The sequence below is a fragment of the Leuciscus leuciscus genome (genome assembly GCF_965113295.1).
Source record: "Leuciscus leuciscus genome assembly, chromosome: 3".
NCBI lineage: Eukaryota > Metazoa > Chordata > Actinopteri > Cypriniformes > Leuciscidae > Leuciscus > Leuciscus leuciscus.
The window spans coordinates 30,873,731-30,892,944 of record NC_138727.1 but is presented as its reverse complement, the minus strand read 5'-3'; the positions used below and the strand labels follow the sequence as shown (position 1 = coordinate 30,892,944).

Sequence of the window (19,214 nt, the reverse complement as noted above, 5' to 3'; positions counted from 1 at the left end):
ACTATGACCATAATGCATGATTTGTAAACGAATACATTTTGACATGTGCATCACATAACCATGACTAAACTTGCTTGGGAGCTCACCTAATACAGCATTGCACTTGTGATGCTGAGCACTCTGGCACAAGTCCCATGAAACACCACTCATTATAAAAGAGACTTGTAGAAGCAAGCAAGCTAAAATAACGCAACTGCTTCACCAAATGCGATTTTATCTCACGTTTATTTTCTTCTACACTGTCGGTAGGGTTTAGTGTAGGTCAGAGGTCGCGCTTACCAAAAAATGTCCGTCATTGACTGGATTTTTTTAGCAGTTCAGCCTCCAGAACAAAATTAAAACTGCCACGAGAAGTCATCTGTCCTAAGCAAAGACGCGGAATGTTATAACAATTGCCTCTGCATCAGTCGCCCTTGATGTGTTTGATTATGCACAGGCGAGCATCCAGTTTAAGTCCATGTTACAATAATAAAGTTATAGCCTAATACAAACTTTATAATTTCATAATCATGTTTCCACTCCAATTTTATTTTATTTTTTTAATTGTGGCCGTCATAAAACTTGACCTGATTTAATCAAATATATATTAAATATTGAAGAACAGTAAAAAAAAAAAAAAAATAGGCCAATGAATATGGTGCATATGTTTTGCAAAATGCTGTTCTTTTTTTAGCTGACTATCGAGTTTATGGTCACTGAATGGCTTTTCTGAGGTAAATGTAATATTATTGTTTACAAATTTTTTTATTGATGTCTTTCCACGGTTGAAACACTGATTGAGCGATTACATTAGACATGATACTGATTTCAATAAGTTGTACTGTATCTTTCAACTTTCTTCTGATGTTTGTTCATGTTTATTTCATGCTGCCTGCAACTAGTAAAGTGGAAGAGATGGTCCGTTAACATGCACTTTGCGCTGCCGCTTTGCTTGATCTGAGGCGCTACAGTGATCTGTCACACCACATTTACAGCTAAAACTGTATTTATTGTTTGAATTTCGTGTATCTAGAAATCAGTATTTTTACCTAGTCCTTTGTGTTGTTATATTTGCCTGTTCAGGCACAAAGGTCGTGCTTTAGTGGGCTTTGCTGTCACTGCGGGGGAATGCTTTGTGTGGTGTTGAACATGAAAAGTGCAGCAGTCTCTGTTCATCTGTTCTCTTCATGAATAAATAAATGCATAATCTGGCCCATATGATCGTCCTGTAAGTTCATAATTAAAAATAAATATGTGAACGAAAACAAAAGCTATTAAATGTCTTATCATTAAAATATGAAAATGAAACTGGCGGGTAATAATAGATGATGATTTTTATGACCCTGCATTTTTATGACACTGTCCGTCAAAGGCGGCGCTCTAATTAAAATAAGTTAAACTTTTAAAAGACACATCTCGAGACCTTGTGGTGGTGGAGGGATGCTGGAAAACTGTCATAGAACAGAGGGAAGTCTGCTGTTGTTACAGATATGTAGACACAGGAGAGGAAGATGGATGGTGAATAGTGATTTATTGATAACAAAGGTGCAGGGATGAGGTGAGCAGGGTAGTGGAGTCCAAAGTGTGATCTTGGCGGAGACACAGAGGACAGGAAGATCGCTGGAGACAGGGGAAGAGTCCACAAACGAGAGCTGGGGTGAGGTGAGTGCATATAGTGGCAGTGATGAGGGTGATGATGAGGTGCAGGTGTGTGTGATTAGAGATGATGTGTAGGTGGGAACAAAGGAGAGTGATGGGAAATGTTGTGAAGAGGATGGTGACTAGGTTGAACTGTAAAAAATGATCGTGATTTTAACAGTAAAATGCTACAGTGAAAAACTGTTAATTGGTTAACAGAAAGTTTCCTTACTATATACGGTAAATTACTGTGATAGATCTAATGGTACATTTAATGTCATTTTACTGTAAAATACAGTTTTTGGAAGTGTGTAATGCAGTTCAGATGTTATGGGAAGGAGGAGGCGGGAACCGGCGAACCAATACCATAAACCAAAATGAAAGTATAAGCCAGCAGCCCCTTGCGGACGACTGCTGGCCACACAAAACAGGAACAAAACATCACATAAAACTCAGGCCTGTTCCTCTCTCACTCTTAACTGTCGTCGCTCCTCCTTTATGCTTCCGCTCCTCCGTGAGAGATACGAGACCGGTGCGTCGCGCAGGTGTCGCTCTTCAGTAATCACGCCACCGGCCTCGTGCCGCCCTCTCACGGCCCACGGTCTCGTCCTGCTCGCCACAAAGTGAAAATGAACAAGTCATTGTATAATTTACAGTGAAAAACCGTAAATTGATATTCCCACAATTCCCTGCGTGACACTTCACATTTGATGTATTTTTGTTGAAATAACTATGTTTCGTCATAGTTTTCTTCGTTTTTTTCTAATCAGTTATGTACATTAGGGTTTTCTGTTACATTTAATGTTGTTAAATTAATGTTTATTGTATTTTTAAAATTTCATGTGTAAACATCATAGTGTTTAATGTGTGTGTGAATGACACTGTGCAGCTTCTATATATATTAGTATTAACTTTCTTGTGGATGAACTGCTTGTGATGAGCTTTGATTGAATATGTGACTTTCATTACTGCTGTGATTGTTGGTTGTCAGTGTATTTCAATGGTTCAAAACAGATATTAATACTTCAATAGGTTGGTAAATTAAAATATAATGAAATACGGTTTATTACTGTAAATTGTAAGTTAAGTCTGTAAAACCTAAAATGTTGCTACCGTATTTTTTACGGTACATTTCTGGTAACCACAGCTGCCAGTTTTTTACCGTAAATGTAATGGAATTTTAAATACGAATAACGTATTTTTTTTTTTACAGTGCATGTATATATTCTTCCTGAGGCTAATTGAGTTGATTAACTGAATATGCTCCTCCTGTGTTAATTTGGTCAATTATCTGAACGTGCTACTCCCCAACTTTGTTAATAAAACATAATTTTGTAACTTTTACATTTTGGCAAATTGGTGACAAATTTGTATTATCTCATTGATATGTTGTCATATGACCTGCTCAGGCACTATTGAGGTTTAGATTTTGCGATGCAACTTGGTATGAAATTGCAACTTTGTAAAATATATATGTTTTCTCACAAGATCTGGTTGGGTCCAAATTGTGCTATGAACGAACATTGAGTGTGGCTTCTGTCATCAGTTCAGCAAGTGAGTGTGCAGCAGGAAAAAAAGGAAAAGCCAGAATGGTCACATGGAGTTGTTCCGCAACAGACAGCCAATCATAAACTGGTTACCTTATTAAAAATGAATGCGCTTTGTACAGTCTCAGAAACTTCAGTTTCAGCATGTGAGGGTTAAACAGGTTATCTAAAGTAATGAAGAGATATTATTATTAGTAGTATATTTCAGAAGATTTGATAAAATCAGATCAGAATTACGCAGTGACCTTTCCACAGTGGACAAGCAAGTATTGAAACAAGATACATGCTGTATTTATTCATCAGTGTTATTAATCTTGTAGATATGCAAATGGGAACATTAACCCTGGGATTTCAAATGTACAGTATGATATCCAAAAGTTTTGCTCGTCAAAAGTAAAACATTGTTTAAATTAATCTATGATTTAAACGGTTTAATCCAAGTCTTCTGAAGAGACACAGACATTTGATAAACAGATTAAATTTAGGTGGGAACAAACCTCATTGGATTACAGTATTATATGTGATTATAAGTGATTCATGTGGGTTACTTTAAAAAATAGATATACTTTTTGATGCTTGAAAGTTTTGGATTTTCAACGGATGGACAAAAATGATGCGAGAATAATAAAAATATCTTCACTTTTGTTCCAAACATGGGTTTGGAAGAACATGAGGGTGAGTAAATGATGACAGAATTTTCACTTTTTGGGGAAATATCCCTTTGAGCACAGAGCAGCAGAAAAAAAACAAGAAAAAAAACCCCCTCTTTAGACATGTCCACAGCTGGCTGATTTGTAATTAGAAGTTGTAACTGCTTTCCTCTTTCTTATGAACGTCAGGCTCACCCAATAAATCACAAAATATTTGAAAAAAACATTATGGGCCAGATTTACTAACAGCTTGCGCCAGCTCAAACCCTCTTTTGGTGTTGAAAAACGTATTGACAAAAAAAACAAGGATTTACAGAAGACATGCAGTCGAAAATTAGCGCTGAAAAGACGTGTCTGACCTTATTGCATATGCATTTGTAGGAGTTCCCCTTTCAGATGCATAATTTATGGGAGGACAGTATTTAAATGAATCATGCAACGCAATTTACTAAGGTTTGCACTAGTCAATTTACTGGTATTTGCGCCATTATTTAATGCCCAAAAAAGCATGTCTTAAACCAGACATTAATTGCTCTGCTCTTGGGAGATTGTGTTGGTCATTATGGAAATGATCCGGCTGTGTTCTTTTGTTTCCTTGTCATTAGTAGATCATGTGCAGAACTTTCCTGTCCCATCTGCACTTTTTAGGATTGCGCTCTAAACTTGCCCTGTTTAGTAAATCTGGCCCTAAATGACATGTCCATGGTTAAATCTCAATGTTATCAGAGAAATTGTCATTCTTTTCCATACAGCTACTCTTGGTGAGTCTGCAAAGTGTTACAAAGCTTCATGATTAGGCAGTTTCACACCTCTGGCTTTGACTCTAATGAGATTCTTCAGTCAAAAATGTCAAAAACTAATTGAGATGTCCAGACTCCAGACCATGGAGAGAACGTGGCACAGCTACGGCTGTATCTACATTTGCCAATCACTGCTCCGTTTAGAACAAGTCAAAAATCAACAACCAACACATTCTTAGTCTGTGCCGGTGTTTGTTTGTGATGTATCTAGGAAACGTGGCATGTAGAATGCAGCTGTTTGTGAAGTGCCTTGGTGGGTAGGAGGCAAATAGTTGTATGCTCATTAAACTACAGTGGGTTAGGGGGCCAGGAAAGTGTGGGGACGACCGGAGACTCGAGTCAGAGAGAGAAAAAAGAAGAGGGAAAACGCATGGCTTAAAGGAATATTCCAGGTTCAGTACAAGTTAAACTCAATAAGTCAGCATGTGTGGCATAATGTTAATTAATACAAAAAAATATTTTTACTTATCCCTCCTTTTCTTTAAAAACAAAATACAAAAATCTGGATCACTGTGAGGAAGTTAATGGGGCCAATCTGTAAACGTTTAAATACTGTTTCAAAAGTATAGCCACAAGATGTAAGCAATATACATCATTTTAGAGTAAAACACTTGCTGTGTAAATTATCCAAATATTAACAACTTTGCAGGGTTATTATAGTTAACTGTATATACATACTTGGAAGAAAACAGAAACTAATAAAAATGTCAAAAACACAACTAAAGTACTAAAATTGTCAATGGAAAATATATTAAAAAAAATATTTGTATCTCAATGTTACTAAATAAAATTGCAACACCAATTTAATGTATGAAAACCTACGAAGATTGTAAAAATGACGAGAAAAAATTGTAAGGGCTTTTATAAAATTATGAGCTTTATTTTAAGCTTGTTATTTAAAGATTTTTTTGTGGCAAACGCAACATAATGCCACAAATGCTGACAAATGAGCTTAGCTTGTATTGAAGCCAGAATAGTCTGTGCTGGTGAGGGGATGCATCCATTTGTGGGAAAACTCAGTAAAAAAAAAAAGCTATGTGTAAACAAAGTGCATGGGAATGCTATGTTGTTGTAAACTTCGCTTACTTTTTCCATTCTCTTTCTGGGTCTTTTTCTATCCTCTTAAAGGTAATGCTTCTTTAAGTAGAACAGGATAATGTAGCAGTAACATATAAAGGTTTTGCCTAAAGCTTCCTTTACGCCTGTGACCTGATTAGTGCAGAGAGGACAGAGGAAGGAAATTTTGCATCTCCCGAAAATATAGAGAACAGACGGAAATAGAGATGGAGAGATCTCAGTGCTAAAAAAAAGAGACAGAATGGATACGAACGAGGAAAAGATTAACCTGTGTAATGGTTGTGTCGATTTCACCTCATGTTTTTACACAACTGTTCTCAACTGAGGGTCTAAAGAAAGTGGCAGTACTTTCAAACAGTCCTCGTGAGAAGGTAAAGTTAACACACACACACACACACACCCGGCCCATATCTGCCAAAAGCTACTGAGAGGGAGAAAAGCGAGTGATTTATATGCCAGTGTGTGAAAATTACTATTTTTGTTGTGGACTTTTATTGTATGAAGGACAAAAGGATGAGAGGAGAGGCAGTGGGATGTTAAATGACCTACATATGCACATAACACAGCTTAAATGATGTCCTATATAGAGGTGAGTATAGCTAAGATATTGTCAAATGGCAGATGTTATTGGCTTTGATTGCTCTTGACGCTCTTACCATAATGTTGTTCTGCAATGGAAACACAATCTATTCAGAACTGCAACAAACCTCTTGCATTCTAATCTAATGCAATGGTTCTTTATATGCTAGTTTGAACTATGAAGAAATACAAGTATCTACCTTACTGAAATTGCCATTTTTGTTTTCTGCAATTTCTTGTTCATGGTTTAAAATTTGTTAAAGGCTGCGATTGTCTTTTCTTGCCTATTGTGATGTGTATATCCACGTGAAACGGCATCTCAAACAAGAAGAAAATTAAGGTGGACTTTATTTGTCCATCGGGAATTGATTGGATCGTTGGATCATTGTGTTTTGCTATTGCTATTGCTGCAGGCAGGGCCGTACCTACTATTGAGGTCCCTAGTGTTTTTTTGCGATGTATATAATAAAGGTTGTGAAATAATTGCCTAATATTAACTCTACTTTGGTGCTGCAAGGATATTACACAACAACAAGATAACCAAGAGCTGCCTCAGCGGTCTAACACCACTCGTCAATGTCAAAATGTTTGAGATGGCCACATCATCAGAGAACAGAAGACATGTGATTGCAAGTGGGAGGGGAAGTTATTTTGATTAAAGATTATGAGGGCACATTATTTAAAAATAATAATAATGGTGTGCGAGGATAAATTATTTATATTGAACACTGCAGTATTCCATAAAAATAAGAATTGCCAATTTTATGGTGACATTGCTTTTTAGAAAACAAATACATGTTTTTGGTGTAATTCTCTCTCAGCGATTATTGAGAGAGACAGGACGAGGTGTGTTGTTTCTTCACTGAGATTCACTGGCCTCTCTGCTATTTTGGGGGGGAATATGCCTTTTTATCTCCGCTTGGTAAATCCTAAAGTTCTTAAAGCATTAACATGAAGGAAATACTGGCTTATATAGGTCTTAAAATTCCTCTATAATCCAGATGAGCAGCTTTATAACCCTCCCTCTGATGATAGGATGTCACCTGTCAGGTCCCTATTGGATTCTTCTGTAATGAGAGACAATAATAACAGCAAATTAAAGAGGAGCAAGAACCTGAACAGGCGAAATAGACTTTTACAATTAACCTTTTAACATCTGCCTGATATGAGATTGAAATGTTCCCTGGTTACAATATGATCAAATTGACCTGTGAACTTACTTAACTGAACTGAATTTTTGTCAAATAGAGAACAAGTTTAATTTATTCAGTTTATTCATAAGCTAAACGCTTCATTGTTTTGTTAATAAAAAAATGCATTCTCTTTCTTTGTAGGCTCGGTTTTGTTACTTGCCATATAGAATAGAATAGAATAGAATAGAATAGAATAGAAAGCTTTTTTTTATTATACATTTCCTTACTGTCACATTTGATCAATTTGATGAATCCTTGCTGAATAAAAGTGTCAATTTCTTTCTAAAAACAAAACCAAAAAGTAATTCTTACTGACCCCAAACTTTTGAACGGTAGTGTATAAAGTTACAAAAGCTTTCTATTTCAGATAAATGCTGTTCTTTTGACCTTTCTATTCATCAAAGAATCCTGAAAAAAATGTACACAACTGTTTTCAACATTGATAATCAACATATTCAAATAATTTCTAAAGGATTATGTATCACTGAAGACTGGGGTAATGATGCTGAAATTTCAGCTTTGACATTACAATATACAGTATTCAAATAGAAAACAGTTGTTTTAAATTGTAATACTATTTTACGATATTACCGTTTTTACTGTATTTACTGTATATTTACTGTTTTTACTTTTTTGGATCAAATAAATGCTGCCTTGGTGAGCAGAACAGACTTCTTTTAAAAACATTTTATAGGTCTTACCGTTCCCAAACTTTTGAACTTTTTTACCGTTTCAGGCCCTATTTTGTACATTATTTGTGGAGAATGTCACAGTATTCATTGGGAATTCTCTCAAAACTAGTTGAAGTTGAACTTCAGCTTAGTCTGACATGTTTTTTAATGACCTTATGAAATGTCTTACACAAAAGCAAGACATGTTGGTGTAATGGTTCACTTCGTAGGGTACATATTTACTAACATACAAGTCAACAAAATGAGTCCATTACAATCATCCTTTGCTCACCATTAGTTTCCGTCTCATGTGTGTCTGGCTGCACAATCCCCCGTTTCCATTAAGTTCCTTTCATTACGTTTATTTGTTTTTTCAGAATATACATTTTTCACAGACTTTCTCATCAACACATTAAAGTGTGTTGCATGATCCTCTGATTAGTGTTTAATATAAACTGATAGACTCTCAAGCTCTGGAGCTTTGTAAATTAAATGTATTTTCATCAATAATTTGTTGTTGTAATTGTGAGTATAATCTGTAATGAGTGTGAGTTTTTATTTATAATGTAAACAGGCTTGTAAAAGCAAGCTGGCTTGCTGATATATCAAAGAGAATATTACTGTAACACACAATCTTAACTGACTCGCTGACTGATCTTGAAGTATGCTGGTTTGGTTGTTTGTGTGTGAATGTGTATGTCTGTTTGAGGAAGCAGTCTGTTTGTAAAATGTTTACAGTACTGCTTTTTTCCATTCCTGTTATTTCCTGTGCATGTGGATATTTGTGTATGCACGTATGCTTTGGGAACAAGAATGTTGAAGTGTCTGTCTGTGTGTGTGTGTGTGTGTGTGTGTGTGTGTGTGTGTGTGTGTGTGTGTGTGTGTGTGTGTGTGTGTGTGTGTGTGTGTGTGGACAGATGTAAGGTCTCTGTCTGTCTTTTTCTCTCCCCTTCTTTCTTCGTCCCCCTGCAGGGGCCACAACACTTATTTACATTTCATTCATCACAGAGAGCCGCAGATTGAAACACAAACAGTGGACTATTTGGGTTCAGTCTTTCACTGCGATAAGAGCTCCGATTACGCCCCATCATGAAGGAACTTCCTGTTTGAGCCCAGAATAAAGGATGTTTGCTCTTATCCTTTCCGTTAGGCTTTTTTCATCAAAGAGCATTTCCATCTAAATGTTTTCTCATTTGTTTCAAGTTGTCTTCAGTTCATATTAGCTCATATGTAAAGTGTAATTTGTGTCACATTTATATAATGCAGATTGTTTCAAAGCAGCTTCACAGTAATAAAACGAAAAATAGCATCAATTATGAAGCAAATTCAGCTTCAGCCGTAAAGCACCTCTACAGAAGACAACAGTTATTATTCACTTTGAGTCAGTTCAATGTTGATTCAGTTCAGTTCAATAACTGTCAATCTTGCAAAGTTATATCAATTGTGAGATGACTTCAAAGACATCTCTACAGAATACAATAGTGTCTTTATTTGGCTCAATTTAGTTCAGTGTTGATTCAATTCAGTTTAATAAATATTTAAATGCTGTAAACTTTCAAAGTCAGACAATAGTGTCATTATCCAGTGTCATTAACTTGAATAAAGATTTGCTCTCATCTGATAGAGTCAGTGCAGTCAAGTTATTAATATTACTGATTATAAATTGTCTTTTAAACCCCAACTGAGCAAGCCCAAGGCGACACTTATAAAACTAGCTAAACATCCTCCATAATGCAAAAGGAGTGTCTTAAACTCTTGATTTAAACTCTTGTCTTAAACTCTTGATTAGGTTTTTAATGCTAAAACAGGAGATCATGTAAACTGACAAATCCACTATTTATAAATCTCCACCTGATAAAATTCACTTGTCAGAAAGAGACCGTCTCTGCTAATGGGTGGACACACACACACACACACACACACACACACACACACACACACACACACACACACACACACACACACACACACACACACACACACACACACACACACACACACACACACACACACACACACACACACACGCAGTCTTTTGCTTTGCTTCATTAACCCTGAATATTAATATGGTTCTCATTCTTTTTTGATTTGTTTGTTTTCTCCAGCATATCCAGAGCGACAGCTTTATAGTGAAACGGGTAGTTATTATAGAGAGAATGGACTAAGGTATTTGTCTCTTTTAGTTCCTTTTTTTTCAGTTTTTCTGTAATCTAAAGTAATTTGTTTCCTCTCTGAAATACTGTACCTCCTGATTTGACCGCCCTCTCTTATCTCTTATCTGCGTTGTGGACACAGATCAGTCCCTATTTACAGCTTCAATTGGACATAATTGAAAAGTACATCTGAATGTTTGTCAGTGGAAAACAGGAGAATTAGACCCCCTCTTCTTTTGTTTGTGTGGCAATGGGCAGCCCAGAGGGGGTTGTGCCCCTTTCACACCCCAGTAATTGATGAATTGTATGTGGTATGCAAATGAGAATCCATAAATCTTATGAATGACAGCTTAATTTATGTGAGCCTTAATGAATGCAGGATTAGATTTTAATTAAATGTCCTCAAAGGCACCCTGAGTTGTACGTTGCATTTTTGTTCTCTCTCTCTCTCTCTCTCTCTCTCTCTCTCTCTCTCTCTCTCTCTCTCTCTCTCTCTCTCTCTCTCTCTCTCTCTCTGTCTCTCTCTGACTCACTCTTTCATAGACTACCGTGTTAATCTTAAGTCTTGTTTCCTGTGCACATCTGTCCTCTCAAATGAAGTATCCAGAAAAATTGCAGTGATAAAAAAACTCTTCATTTTGCGAACGGAAGGGGGTCGTAGTTAATGAACCATACAGGGAGAGAGAGAGTTAAAATGGTGCCTTATCTCCTGATCTCTCTTTGAATTTCTTGAGTCATTTCCGCTGCACGGCTTAACCGCATTTAATCTGATTCCATCAGTATCAGTTTAATTAAAATATCGCCCCATTAGGAATTATTAAAAATGTCAGCCTGTTAGGCATTCAGCATGGCTGTTGGAAGAGAGAAGACAGTCCTTCACCAGAACGGCGTCATTAGCACTAACGTTCTAGCACGTCTCTCAGAGTTTGCTGTTATTGTAAACGGAATCAGAAGATGATTGTGTTTGCGCAGATAAGTGCGTGTGTATTTTGGTCGAGTTTGCATAAAACATGAAACCGTGTGGGTTTCAACTGGTTGTTTGTAAAGAGGAAAACTAAGACCACAGAAGGAAAAGACCAGAATGAAAATCCACCTGGATCTCATATCTAGAATCATAGATGGGATGTGTTTGTATGTAAGTGTGTGAAAGTTCATGAGAGAAAGAAGTGCAATAGGATGAGCTGAAATAATATGCCGTTCATGTCACATTGTTGTCATTTGGGTCAAGGCAAATAATAGTGCCCATGATAAAGAAAAGGAAAAATCTTGCCAAATTCTTTGAAATACTCTTAGAAATGCATTCATGTTATTTCATATGGTTAAAAAAAACAAAAAACTTTTAGACCATTTAAAAAAAGTTCATTTAATGACAAAAAATATCAGTTGGTAATAACCAATACAAGAAGTTATTTTTTTAAATGAATACTTAAATATCATTAAGATTTTGTAGAGTTGTATCACATTTTACAATCTGAAAAAACCTTACTGACCTTGTCACATGGTCTGCAGGGGTCCTCTCTGTGATATCAGTGTAGAAGTTTATTAAAATGTTTTTTTTTTCTTTCTTTTTTTTTTCAAAATAATATTTTTTTATTATTATTATAAAATGGCAATCTCTACTTAAGATTTATTTATTTATTTTTCATTATAGATGAGGTGTAATCAAGTTATTATATGTGCGAATTTTATTTAACCTATTTTAAAATAAATTAATAGATCCAGACAAAAATGAGCATCATGTCTGGCCCATTTTCATCTGTGTGTACAACAGCAGTCATCATCTCTGTCACACACACACAGTGTGTGTGTGTGTGTGTGTAGAGTGAGAGAACGGGGTGAGAAAGAAACCTGTGATAATCCTCTCCCATTTCAAAGGTCAGGCGCTGTGATAAAATAGCTATTTTGTTCATTTATTTACTCTCTGCAGTGGACAGATAAAGAAACACTACAATTAGGGAATTGAGAGTGGGAGATTTTAAAAGGGCAAACGGTGGGGACTTTAATATTTTATGAAGGATGATTGGCGCTCACAAGCAGTGGGGGAGGTGTGAGCGGAGGCTCTGTGTGAAATAGAGGATTTTTTCCCTAGAATGCTCAGCTAAATGATAACTTTTTTTTTTTTTTTCAGTCTTTCCATTAAAGGTTTCCCTAAAATCTAACTCCCGCTTCAGTCGGTAAAGATAGTGAGGGTCAGAGCAATCAAAAGTGCACCGTGTTGAGTCAAACAAGTGAAAATCATCCATAACCTACTCCCCATTTAGACACAATTAGGTAAACCTGGTTGTCATATAAACACCACAAGTAAAATCAGATGTTATTTGTGTGTGCTAGAGAGCCGTGGCTGATTCTGGCACATGTACTGTAAACTCAACAAATTTAAATTGCACATGAATGCACAAGAGCAGGTAACAAGGTGTACAGCATGCATTATACATGAGCAAAAAATCGGCTGATTATGGAAAAGGGAGATGAGTCTACTGTGTGATCTAATTAGAGAGAGAGAGAGAGAGAGAAAAAAGAGAAGGGAGGGGGTACAAGAGATGGCAGAAAAAAGACTGTCCTTGAGAGTATTTACTGACGCATGCTAGTATGCATAGTAGATTAGTTCAGCTCTGAACAGAAACAGATGTGTGAGTGTGTGCTAATCATACCTTTTTTTTTTTTAAAGAAATAGTTAGTTAAATAGCTAGTTGTCACTTTTTCAGTAACCATTCAGAGCAGGTTAATTTGTGTATTTATAAACATACAGTATAACTTGGCTACAAGTCTTGGCTACAAAAAAGCTGTTCTTCCATTATTGTTAGGGAGTAAAAATATAGTTAATTGAATAGAAGTTGACATTTGTGACAGCATGCTCTGTATGGAGTGAAACAACCTATTATCAGCAGAATCTAAACAGGACAACTAGCAACTATCCTCAGACCTACTTGGTAGTTTCTAATCATTCTTTACCATGTCTACTCTTCAAGTGAGTGACATGATGCAGTAAAACTACAGCATTCCCATTATAATCAACAAAACTGTCTACACTGCAACTTGTAATGTGCAAGCAGTGCATTGGCTTCTAGATGGGCTGTTACATGTAACCAAAATAAAATGCTTGTCTGACGTTGTGTGTTCATCTTTCAGCTCCAGACCTGGCAGACCTCCCAAACGGACCCAGAGCGTGACATCGCCCGACAGCCCTCACGTCCTGCCCCACTCTGTCTCTGGACTCATGTCCTCAGGAATGATGTCTCACACTGGTAAGAAAATGAGGAAATGCTCCTACCTCACTGTTACTGCCAGAACAAATAAATAGCATTCCTTCAAAAATGAGAAAAGCAGGATTCATAATTAAAAGTGAAAGGAGAATAGCAAAATGAAGAAGTCAATTAATTGTTTAGATGAAGACGTGTCCTAACCAGATGCAACACAGTCAAATTCCGGCGGCAAGCAATTTGTCTGTTTACCACAGATGCGAAAAGGCTACAAGACGCAACAAAATCAATCACAAATCACAGCCAATCAGAAGAGCGCGTGGGCGGGCTCTCTTCCCATAAGCACACTGCTGTCTCCTACTTGCAACAAAATAATACAATTAATTTAAAAAATGAGCCACGTTAACATTATTCAAAATACAAACTTAGTGATTGATACAATCCTTTTCATAGAATGCACTTGTTTGTTCACAAAAAGTTCTCAGTTTTAACTTTATTGTTTCTTTTAAGTCATCTTCAAAATCTGAGGTTAATTATTCATTGTCTCTTTCAATATGTCATGTTGGACTTTAAAATCCATAATAGTTTAATTAAACAATTTTAGTATTGTACAAAGCATACAAGTAATTGAGATAATCATTGAATTGTCAACCATGACCTCTCAAAAAAAAAATTACCCCAGTCGTGTATTGCTGCCATTGCTGGTTAGGACAGGAAAATATACATTTTATCGCATATTGTGTCGTCAATTTGCATGTAGTTTGGCTACGGCTTTTGTGTCTGTTACAGGCATCTTTTGAGAGGCTGAAATAGGAAATACAGAGATTTATGTTTAGCTAGAGAATCTACAATTGGCATACTGTTTTCTCAGCGTGTTAAACATGCAAGTATTTTAAAATAAAGCTAACTTTAGTTCTCAGCCCTTTCTTTTATTTGCCTTTTTAATTCAGTTGCTTGAAATTATGTTTATTGTTACAAACCGGTTGCAGCCTGTTATGCTTCTGTGTCATTCACTTTAAACAGCACTTTTCTGAAGTGACGCAAATAAACAATCTGACTCACGCTGTGCTTTGGAAAAGCCCAAAGCCAACAAAACACAGCTATTGTTTCCACACTCACAATGCAGGTTTGCCCGAGGTAGTATGTAACCTCATCTTGCCAACTCTAATTTGCCCTTTATTGTGTTGTGATATTATGATAAAAACCTATTAGATTTAGCCTGGAGATATGTTCACCTCTGCCTCTGTGGTGTCAGCTCTCCTCTTGTTCATGAGTGTCGTTTAAAGCATCACAAATTCTGTCCATTCTGCATGTGAAGCTAAATGAACAATTGCTGCCCGACTTCTAAGCTGCCCTTCTCTTTGAGTATGTGCGCGTACTCAGTCTGCTCATTACGACTTCTCAAAGAGTACCCCAGAAAGGGCCGCACATTTGTACTCGTTTAGAAAGAGCAGGTGATGGAGAGAGAAAGAAAATGCTCAACAGCACAGGCCTCTTTTATCTTCGGCAGAGGTCACACTATCAATGTCAGCCACAGAGATGGAAACTCAAAGGCCACTAGGGAGATAGAGAGAAAGAGAGAGAGAGGACAGTTTTTTCCCTCTTTGAGTGAATTGCAGACCGAGAGTGGGGAATGCTTTGATATCGTCCTCTTCACAGGCTGAATAGGGACCTTGGCTTTCATGCTCTGATCTTGACATTTAGTGAAAGCATTTGGAGAGCAACTGAGAGAGTGAGAAAAAAAACACCCCACTCCTAAAGCTCACTGCCAGAGCTTGCCTCATATTTGCACATAACTGTTGTGCATTGCAGCCAAATGCCAGCTAGCCAAAGTTACATTTCAGAGCGGTTTGCCCAGACTAGAGCGCTGATTTTAAAAGGATAGATTTTAAACGTGTCAGAACTGAATGGATACTTTTACAAAGTCAGTGTTTGAGCAACCACATCTTATTAGAAAGTGTAGCTTCCAAATTGTGTTTGTACAACAGCGTAGTGTACCAACAACGTACAATACTGTTTGTATGAATAAGTCAGGCCAACGGTGTTGCAATGTTATTTAATAAATGAATCAGGCTATGGGGGTGCACTTTATTTTACAGTCCTGTTCCGCATGTGCATACATATTATAGCAATTACTATAACTGGGTAATAATTTGGTACTAACCCTGAACCTACCCCTAAACCTAACCTCAACCCATGTAGTTACTTTATATTACTAGTACTTTCTTTGGGTAAGTACTAGGTGTTGTACTAAGTAAAATAAAGTGTAACCGAGCTAAGACGTGTTACCTTAATTAACCAAAAACAGCACATTTGGGTTGTGCTCAAACCACAAAACATTTCTGATACAAAACAGGGACTAGATCTTTAAAAAAAAATGTAGATGGCACTACTTATATCTCTGTCAATTAATGGATCCTCCAAAATCGAAAATCTTTTTTTTTTTTTTTACTGGTCTCCAGTTTCACAAGTCCAAGGATGAGGAAATAATGACAGTCTTTATTAAACATAAGCCAACTACTCGAAACAATACCGGACCGGCTACGTTTAGCCTACATTAATCCGGATACATTTGAAAAACTGCGTTTTTGTTTAAAAACGCTCTCCATCCACACTAGCATTTTTAGGCGTTTTCTGACGTTTCAGTGTGATGAGAAACTTTTGGAAAATGCCTGAAAGCACTAATTTCACCTTGCTGCGCATGCGGAAAACCTCAAAAAAGCTCACTGAGATGGAAAAATACAGACGGAAAAATAAATAATAAAGTTATCGCGCAATTCTTCTGACTGGATCATTTTATTTAGCAAAATATCTCACCATTCACTGATGCGTCCAGGTCGCACTCAGTCACCATATGTTTGGTCTAAAACGCGACTGTTCTCATGTAGGACAACAAATGTGAGTACATTTTCGGTCATCTTTGCAGGACTGTGATATGAAGAGTGTGCAAAGTAACATATTTTAGCAACAGTGTGAAAGTGAATAGCACATAACTGACACAATACCGTTATAAACATGAATATCTATTAGGCTTGTTCGACTTCATGCAGCTCTGCGCAGACCGATCGGCGGCCGACTTGAAGCAGTGCATGCCGGTTAGAAAGTTTGTCCGACTTGAGACAGCATCGATGCCACGTGACTGTGACGTATGCCATCAAAGTAAACGAACGGCAAACGAAAATGTATTAGTGTGGACAGGTGAGGAACTTTAAAACACATGGTGATTAACTAAATAATTAGTAGCTGTGATGATTAAATGAAAAGGTAACTTATTATGGCGGGAAAAAAGGAGAACACAAGAACGTATGCAAACAGGTGATAAAACAGACTGATAGAAAACTAAACCAAAACGAAGCATAACTGTGGGGGGCTATATATTAAAGTGATCTCAATCTAAAAAAAAGTTTGACTTACTGAGATCTTTTTAAAGCTAGTGGAAGAGGAAAGAGATGAGCAGCAGTCTGAGTTGCATAAAAGCAGCTCTCTGTGCAATGAAGGGAAGCTAATCTTCTAATTTTAATTGAATTATAACATGTGTGCACTGGGGGCAAAGTTACACACACACATACACACGCAGTTAACAAGGGGTATTGGAGACTTGTGACAATGGGCAGGTGCCAGGCAGCTTGAATTATCAGCGCATGACAGGGGAAGCAGATCTCCACTTGAACAGATCCAGGACCTGCTGCCCAAAGCTGTCTGATGTTAGTTAGACAGAGATACGTAGTTTGACTGACTGTAGAACAGTGATGTGGGTGTGATTGTAGCTCTGGGATGACGCTGTTGGTAATAATAGACCTGTTGTTATCATCTAATGTTACAGTGCCAGTGTATTCTTCTGTTAAATTCAATTATAGGATGTGAAATATTCATAATTGCTTTCACAAACGCATTTGAATGAAGCACATTTATGGAAAAGCAGTGAGGTGAATCTGTTAACAATTATTCATATTCACATATTCTCACAAGATTTAGGGAACTGAAGCGATATAATTAATAAAAATTTTTTGGGGGAAAAGGCTAAGGAAATGGAATGATTATGAATTAACACTCTTTTTCTTTCTCATTAATACTCTGACAGGCCTAACAGCTGCCACACTTGCTGAAGCCATGAAGAAGAAGATCAAATTGGAGGTGATGAATAGTTACCATGGCAATAATCACGGGGCAGATTCTGAGAATGGTGACATCACCTCTAGCATGGGTAAGTGTCAGTTCCCTTCTTAATGAGATGCTCACATGTCAAGCCATTCCAAATGTTCAGACCCTACAAAGTCTGGCCCAGTACTAAATGCGGAAAAAAATAATTTGTAGAAGAGTTTTATAATTCAATCTTAAAGTAACACACTGTCTGAAATGTTGTATTGCTAGTGCTTCTCATGTTGTTGCCTACTTAAGTTGAATTGCTTGTCGTATTCCTCATTTTTTAAGTCGCTTTAGATAAATGTGTCTGCTAAATGAACACATGTAAGTGTAAATCAGGGTTGGAAATTAACTGGGGCTTGGGGAAAAAATGCCACCAAAATGAAGTTGACTCCCCATGACTCCAATATGCAGGTCCACCACTACTCTACTGTCCAGGCCCGTGAACGGGGAGAAGATCTGGATCATGGCCTGGATAGTGGAGCAGTGGCAGACCTGCATCATGGAGTCGTGGAGGACCTGGACTATGAAGCAGTGGCAGGCCAGGTCTGTGGAGTAGTGGAGGGCCAAGCTCCTCATCCGCTTTTATTTATAGAAATAAAACCAAAACTAGACACGATACCTTGATCTCAAGTTTAACCTACTTGCTCAATGATCCAATCGCAAAGGTTAACAGCCCACTAGAAGGAAAGATTATCAGACCACAGCTTCAGCAGGCTTCAAATATAGCACAAATGGATTATTTATATGCTACATTTATGTTTTTAAGCTTGAAATCTCCATTCCCCTGCTTATTGAAGTAAATGGAAAAGAATGACCAGTACATTATTAATAATTTTCTCGTTTTGTGTTTCACAGAAGAAAATACAGGTTTGGAATGTCATGTGGCTGAGAAAGTGATGATAAGTATTAGAAGTCTGTGTGAATTTAGTCTGTGTGTCAAGTATAAAGGCCCTAGTATACGTGTGGCAAACTTTTTCAGCAAAGTTCATTTACCAGCACAAATGTTTTTTTTCAAAAAGTTGCAATTTCAAACTTTCAAAAAGATTTTGTTCGAAATAATGGCTCGTTAGTCGTTCACTGATTTTGCTAAGTATATCTGAGCAGTTTTCATGCAACATTTGTTATTTCATATAGTTTAAAGGAGATCATTTATGTGTAATTTCTGCAGCAGAAAAAGCAAACTGTCTCAGTAATAATTGTTTTCAGGCAGATTTTCTAAACACTCCCCTTTCTGTCATTGGTTGGACCAACAAGTAGTCCCGTCCCAAACTCATTGTCATTGGTTGAGACAGTGGCACTATGTTGGGCAACTCAAACATACAGATCTATGTGAAAGAAGCTCAGGACCACAGTATTTACATTTTTAAAAACCCCCAAAAAAAATTCATTTTTGTTGTTGTTGTTATAAATAAATATATATATATATATATATATATGTATATACTGTATACATATACATATACAGAAGCTTTAATAAAATAGAGTACTTGCCATTATTCTATGACGCAGTGCTTATTTTTCAGAAACTGTGCATTGTAAGCAGATTTAAGCGAGAAAATACCATGAAAATGAGGTTGTGAC

The 19,214-nt window shown here is 36.9% G+C and overlaps 1 protein-coding gene across 2 annotated transcripts in view; it reads left to right on the top strand.

Annotated features, from left to right (window-relative positions):
- Positions 1–19,214, top strand: part of dachc (dachshund c) — a 56,053-nt gene that overhangs the window by 7,502 nt on the left and 29,337 nt on the right. For both annotated transcript variants that reach the window (XM_082165371.1, XM_082165372.1), the window contains exons 2-3: positions 13,417–13,532; positions 17,569–17,691. In XM_082165371.1, coding sequence (XP_082021497.1) covers positions 13,417–13,532; positions 17,569–17,691 — 239 coding nt within the window. The remainder of the gene's footprint in view (positions 1–13,416; positions 13,533–17,568; positions 17,692–19,214) is intronic.